This window comes from Asterias rubens, chromosome 19, assembly GCF_902459465.1.
Source record: "Asterias rubens chromosome 19, eAstRub1.3, whole genome shotgun sequence".
In the NCBI taxonomy this organism is placed as follows: domain Eukaryota; kingdom Metazoa; phylum Echinodermata; class Asteroidea; order Forcipulatida; family Asteriidae; genus Asterias; species Asterias rubens.
In genome coordinates, this window is record NC_047080.1 from 6,786,760 (window position 1) to 6,794,507 (window position 7,748).

Sequence of the window (7,748 nt, forward strand, 5' to 3'; positions counted from 1 at the left end):
TAGACCGGCAGCCCAGAGCACTTTGGTTGAACGAGGTACCAATATTTGAGTACAGGAACATTTAGTGGATATCCTGACATGGTCAGATATGGATGTCTGCCGGGGACCCCCGCTGCCTTTTGTAGCCTTGAACTTAAGTTCAGTGACTGTACTTCTGTGTCATGCATTGTGTATTGCTGTGGTATTGGAGCATTAAAACGCAATACGAGAGATTCTTTCATATTTGAGATGTCATCGTTGCATTTAATTGACTGTTCTTTTATAGACGGTCGGCTTCCTTCCCGTATGTCTACATTGATTTGATTGTTTGTATGTACATGTATAAGCAAACAATTTCTTTATTGTTTTCCGTGATACGCAACTCTACGGTCTGATTTAATCTAATTAATTATTGTTTTTAGGCAGTGGAAACTATTGGTAATTACTCCAAATAATTATTAGCATAATTTCATTTCCAGACCTCATAATTAGAGTTTCAGGTCTCGAACTCAAGCAGAAAGCACACAACATCGTGTGACAAGGGTGTTTTTCTTTCATTACTATCTCGCAACTTCGACGACCATTGAGCTAAAATTTTCACAGGTTTGTTGATGTATGCATATGTTGAAATACACTAAATGAGAAGACTGGCCTTTGACAATTTACCAATAATGTCCAGTGTCTTTAAGTGCACAGTTTAAAATAAACTCAGCTAACTGAACACTTGTAAAACAAAAAACAAAAACAAAATAATAATCTGAGTAAAAGATAAAACGTTACACAGGGAAAAGGATACAGTTAAGCATTTAGGAACCAAAAACAACCATAACGGAACGAGAGTGTTTTTTTTATATTTCTTTTGAAAATGAAATATGCTTTCTAAGAACGAAACAAATGAGTTTCATTATTGACTAACAGGCCAAGTAAACATTTGTTTTTTGGAACCTCTCGATTGTTTTAATACGATGCAATGTAAGGGTTGATGTACACAATAAGACTAACAATTGGAGATGGAGTGCTTTCTGCTCTACCGGCCAGGTTTCGGACTGATGATACCCAAGCCTAAATGCGTATGGACTGTAAAGGGGCAACCCTGCTCCAGCCCTAGGAGTAGGTGGCAACGGCCCCTTGAAAAAAAATAGTTTGTAGCCCACACCTTGAAGTGGCCTTCAGGCCTTGTGTGTCTGGCAAATTGCATTAAAAAAGTGGAAAAAACATGACAATTTCAATATCACGTTTTTGTGATAAAAACCGGAGCGACTAATGTCGACGCAGGAATAATATCCATGTTACGGAAAACACAAACTGAGAAATCTTTTGCGCGGTAACGATTCTCAGATTCAAAATTTCGGGGGGGAAACAAGTTTTCTTGTTATTATTATTATTATTATTGGTTTTAAAAAAACAATCAAACTTGGAAATTGCGTTTAAAATTACAGGGCATAAGAAAATATATATACTATAGGTTTTCCCGGTCAATTTCAACAAAAATCCATTCATTTTAACTCCTGGCTCATTCGATTTCGTTTTGAAAATTAATGCACCTTGAATCAGCATTCAAGAGTCAAAAAGAGTTATCAATTGCAGAAGTTAAGCATTCACTGGTCAAATAAAATCGTTCAATTTCATTGGGCCGCAAGACTCATTCAATTTCGTTCAAGCCAGCACCAGGAGCTGGTCAACCATTCAATTTCATTAATAGGCAAACATTTTCCAAATGTTTGCATTCAAATTCAAATTCTATGTTATGTGCTTATACTCATTCGTTGCTGCCTATAAAGGCAGATACTTTCAGGGAAAACTCATTTCTACACTGGTTTGACGTTTAAGCCCAACGGTTTTGAATATAAAATGGATGCCCGTGGTCGTTACAGAGCAAGAGAACTAAAACGACCCCTAAATTTTAAGCGTTTTGTTTCCTTAAAAAAACTTCTTAACTTCTAATTTTACATGTTCCGGACATTAGCAGAAACAAAGACAACAACATAAATACCAGTGCAACAAAATCTTATGGCTAAAGCAACAAAAATAGTTTTCATTCAAAAGTTATCGGATACAGGTTTTTACTTTGAGGGTACTAAGCAAAAGGAACAATTATTTCAATTAAGAAAAAACAAATGGTGCAAATAATAATGTTAAGTACATGGAAATACCTCTTACAAAGGACGACTACATGTATGTGCTAGTAAATGAGCTATAATTCCCAGTTAACTCATAAAGCCATAACTCATCTTTAATTTGAATGCAAAGAAGTTTAAATTCGTTGCACACAAATGAAAAAGAAAACTCCAACCAGCAGCAAAATCATGTTTGCTTCAGTGAGTCTTACTTTGAATGCATCAATTGTAAATATGTAGAAGAAATTCGCTTCGGTTAGTCTTAATTTGAATGCATCAATTGTAAATAGGTAGTAGAAACTCAACTTAGAATGGTCAAAGTGTAGTCTTGAATACCTATAAATGAAATAGAATGACTGAAGCGAATCTGAACGAGAAAAATGCAATCATGTGTGCACGAAAACTAAATTGAATGCATTAAGAGCTTAAAAGAAACCCTATATAGTTTGAGAGGATTAGGGGAAACTGCGTTAATTTGAATGCATGTTAATGAAATTGAATGACTTTTTGCTGAAATTGGCCGGGAAAACCTATATTTTAAAAACTACAGAAAACCATTACGAGATATAAAAAACATTTATTTAAGTACATCAGTAAATCACTTCAGAGTGAATTTTTGTTTAAGATGATGTATACCACCAAACGCTGCTGGATGCTTCTTCTGGTTTGTTTTACCATTAATTTTCATTGTGGTTATCACGTACACCTGTTTTGTAAAAGAAAAACAAAAGAAGAAACAAAAGAAAAAAACAGTGTCCACAGATTTACATTAAACTTGCACCGTTTGAAGATAATGTTTAGTAGAACGCCAACCTTAGAATATTACTAGCTGAGGTGCTGTAGAAATGAATAAAACAATGTCACCAAAATACGTTTGACAAGTCATGCTAAAATAATGTTTGCCTTTAGAGAGAAAACTAATTTCCTGACTTGTTTTACTAATTTTTTTAACTACATCACCTCAGCAAGTAACATTTTAAGGGGAGCTTTCTACCAACATTATTTCCAAACCGTGTATTAAGTTTAATGTTTATATGTGGACAGAGTGTTTTTGAGTTAACAAAAGTACACAAACCCTTTAAAGGATTTGAGTACTTTTTCAAAATGTCCATTTGAAGATAAAGCTTCCCTTGAAATATTACTTACTGAGGTGCTGTAGTTTTTGAGAAATGAGTAAAACAATGTCATGAAAATACGTTTGTAAATGCTAATTTCATGACATTGTTTTACTCATTTCCCAAAAACTACAGCACCTCAGCACGTAATGTTTTCAGGGAAGCTTTCTGATACCATTATCTTCAAACTGTGTAAGTTTAGTGTAAATCTGTGGACATTGTGTTTTTTGTCCTACAACAGTTACATACACTCTTTAATGTGACTAAACAGATCTGTGGAAGTTGAAGCTGTCATTTGAGTGAAAAGAAACTAGTAAACATCCTTCCTATCTGTTGTCAGGTATTGAACTTGCCAGATCCAAACTAATTGTTCCCGTTTTTCACAAACTGAAGCATTTCAAGCAAATTAAATTACTTTATTCAATACCATCTTTTGTAAGTTATGAGCCAATCTTATTTCCAATCTTAACGATGCTGTGCACACCCTTTAAGTGGCCCTTACCAAAAAAAAACCCACAACGGAACCATTCACAGCGAAAAAAAAACCCCATAATTCCCTGTACATTATTGGTAAAGACAATCTACTTAACTAATTCATAACAAAAAAGGTTTCATATTTCAATCGATTGATTAGTTTATTAATCATCAAATTCATTACTAGCGAATCCACTGACCCCTAATCCCGTGACCTTAAATATCGAAGCAGCCAAGGGTTGCTCGTTTTTCACGATTTCATCGCTGATTCCTGCTCGAGAACAAGTCACGTAGAGTTCGTCCAGGTTAGGTCCCCCAAAACAACAGGAAGTTATGTTGGTTACTGGAAACATGACGGTTTGGAGCTTCTCACCTAAATAATTTCGAGTAAACAAAAATATATACAAAAAGAGTCCATGCTTTTAAATCGAATTGATATTATAAAGAAACCACAGTAAGGGCCGAGTCACACTGCAGCGGTAACGAAAACAATAACGATCACGACGTAAAGAGAACGCATTCTATTAGTTGACTTGCTCCACAGAGAATTCGCTCTAAACCAAAGGAATGCGTTTTTTTGCGTCGTGATCGTTATCGTGTTCGTTATCGCAGCAGGGTCACTCGGCCTTAAAGGTCATGTTTTTTTCTGATGTGCCCTTTATAAAGTTCGCGAGGGAACTGTTCCACATTCAGGAGGACAGAAAACTCAATTTCTTATATCCCAGATGCAACTATTAAAGTTGTTGTGGTCCCCGCTGCTAATTAATGAATTCAAACTGATTCCTACTATGAGTACAATATACCTGGGGTGTTTTCCCCGTCTCTGGAAAAGACCGAGTACTAGGTGCTTTTGTACACTGGAAGGGTTCAATACCCAAATAAAATATGGTTCTTTCCCAATATTTTGATAATGCTGAGCGTGCATACAAACCTGTGATAGGGTTGTAGCGATTCACTCTTGAACTGCTATAGCATCCTAGCCACAGCATTCCTTCAGTGTCGATACACATACCATCTGGCAAACCTTCCTCATCCGTAAGCTTAACAGCTGGTCGTCGATTACCTACAAAATATTTATAAAGCATCATTCATAAATACCTTAAACAGTTTCTCTATTCTTATTGGTGGAGAGCGCATCACGTGGGGTGTTTAAACGGTTGATAATGCTGTTTATAACTAGTTGTTTTCGGATACGCATACTACGCACACGAATGCATTATCCGAAAACTGTCTCAGTCATAAAAATGCAACACACGTATACAGTGCTCAAAGACGTAGGAAAACGGATAAGTTTTTACATAGTTCCATACTTTATTACGTCTTTTAACCAAAAACGCATTTATGAATGGAATAAAAGAGCAGTGACTCGGTTTTTAAACTGCCGTTTTAAACCTTGCAGGGTCGTGGCCGTGCGATAAAGGCCCGAGCCGAAGGCGGGGGCCTTTATCGCACAGCCCCGTCCTGTTGGTTTTAAACGGCAGTTTAAGAACGAGTCGCTACCCTTTTATTCCCTTATTAGTATAACTAATTTCCAAAATAACTGGGATGTCATGGTCGAGCGTTCAAGCGAACTGGACTCAAGCTTTCATGTTTCTGGTCAGCAGAGTGTGGGTTCGAGTCCCGTTTGTGGCACTTTGTGTCCCCATGGAAGACACTTGACCACTCATAATTGTTTCCTTCTTTGGATGGGACGTAAAGCTGTACGTCCTGTGAAGTGAAGGGGTTTGCCACAGTAATTCCGGCAGTGGCTGCATACATGCAAGAGTCTCATAATTTAAGACACTTCACCATTGATTCATCCTTCGGATGGGACGTTAAGCCGTTGGTCCCATTTGTTATGTAATGCATGTAACCCAGTGCACTTATCGAAAAGAGAAGGGGTTCGCCCCGGTGTTCCTGGTCCGATCGGTAGCTAATTGCGCAACAAGCCTTGTACAAACATTACATGCAGTATCAGGATTAGGTCTCATCATTCAAAAACATGGTCCCAAATCATGCAGGAAATACTGTATGTTACCAGTGCCAGGAGATCACTGAGTGACGGACACATGTGCGCTATATAAGAAGCCACAATTATTATTGTTATTAAAACATAGCTCTGCCTATCCTGTTAAAAACAAACAATGGGCACTGATGAGCACTACTTTGATGATCCAACCTACGGGATGTGATAAATTGCTATACAAGAACCCAGTGTTATTATACTGACAACCAATGAACACTGTGGTTACTTACTTATTTCACCAGTTTCTAGATTGAAGTCAAATGCCTCAATCATCCTGGTTAGGGAGTCAATGTAGTACATGATCTTATTATCAAGACTCCATGCAATCCCGTTGGAGATGTCTAGGTCTTCAGCATGTTTTGTGACTGACTTGTCAGGATGTAGACAAAAGAGGGAGCCCTGTTTTGGTAGGACGACGGCAGGACTTGACTCAGGCCCCATGGTTCCTATGTTGTATAAAGTTAGGTAGCGCAAGTTATTATTTAAGAACAGTACAATTAGTTGTTCAAAATAATGCAATCATTCCTATTCGTTATGCTATAGAAATAATAGATTAACTTACATCCATAATTTATTTCATTATTTTTTGCTGACATCTTGCCCTTGATTTAATTGTGTACTATGTTGGGGCTCAATTTATTCAGCTGTGCTTGATGTTTCTCTCTAGTTAAAGGGGCACACCGGCTGAATTGGACCACAAAATAGACTAAGATATGACTTCACAGGTCTTCCATGAATGGAGAAGAGCAGTGTCCCTAAAACAATCGTAAAATTTAGCCCTTTTTGGGCATTTTTCAAAAACCGTATGTCGCGTGATAGTTTGTACCACAAAGTGGTTAGAATAATCACGTGACCTTCCGAGTTAGTTTTAATTTTAATTATTATTTTTTTTTTTTTTACAATTATTCATGAGTGTATATGACAAATAAGACTACGTATTCAGATTATGGATATAAATTGTAAATAATGGTCAAAATCGAACGTAAGATTAGCATTCAGAGAGTCCGTGTCATCATGACCAACAGGCATATTGCTTTGTTAGAGGAATCTATAGGAAGATTAAGTGCATGCTTAATCAGGTTTATGGAACACGGGAACCATGCGTGCATCCCTTACAGTTTGCTTACAAACAAACAGTATAAACACACAGTGCAGCTTGGCTTTTACAACCCGATCCCTGAGTAAACAGGGTCATGTTGAGTAGACAGGGTCACCGTGTGGCTATTGTTCATTGGTTAAGCGGAATGCGCCACTACGTCATCGCCTCATGCCTGCTTTGTTCATGAAGACGGCCCCTTGTTATTTTAGTAGTAAGCAATTTGAATTTGATACATAAATGTTAACACTGTAAGCAAAATCTTGAGCAGGATGCATGAGGATTATGAATGTTTGACTATTTGCCAGATCAGTGTTTAGTTTAAAAGAAACAACAGACCAAAAGAACAATTGGATGTGCTCGAAAGGTTTTGGTACCTTTTCTAGACCAAGATTGTGGCCTTGACATGATTGCCTACTCACTGTGAATGAAGAAGTATGTATAGAAGTTTCAGCTTCATAAGTCATAAACCACATAGCAATGCTTTCCGGAGAGTCGTGCTAATCCGTTGTAAATGCTAAAAAAATAACTCACGTTTCACTGAAAAAAAAAATTTGTTTGTGAAAGTGCTTTATTCATTTCTCGCGAACTGCAACACCTCAGCAAGTTATAATTTGAGGGGGAGCTTTCTATCATAGTCATCTTTAAACCATGTGGGTTTAATATACAACCTGAAGACACAAATGTTACAAGAGAACCACAATTGCGAAACCTTTTCAAGTTGATGATCATAACTTATAAATTAAACAAAAGGATGTTTGACTTGATGTAAAAATGACCGACCTGCCCAAAATCTACCCTTGGCATCACATTTCCCATCGTTGAATCTGTTGTTAGGTAAATCCTTATCCACCTTGGCAACTGTTGTCAATGCACCGGTTGACCAATCGAGATACGCAAATCGACACTTGGAGGCTAACAGGATCTTGCCGGACTTTGTTTTAATAACTGTTCCTACCATT

At 37.2% G+C, this 7,748-nt stretch overlaps 1 protein-coding gene across 1 annotated transcript; it reads right to left on the bottom strand.

Annotated features, from left to right (window-relative positions):
• Window positions 1-3,407: 3,407 nt before the first annotated feature.
• Window positions 3,408-7,748, bottom strand: LOC117302988 (regucalcin-like). The gene is made up of 4 exons (XM_033787005.1): window positions 7,570-7,748; window positions 5,921-6,136; window positions 4,617-4,748; window positions 3,408-4,058 (listed from the first exon to the last, which is right to left on the bottom strand). Exons 1-4 carry the CDS (start codon window positions 7,745-7,747, stop codon window positions 3,850-3,852), a joined length of 735 nt encoding a protein of 244 aa, XP_033642896.1. The 5' UTR covers window position 7,748; the 3' UTR covers window positions 3,408-3,849.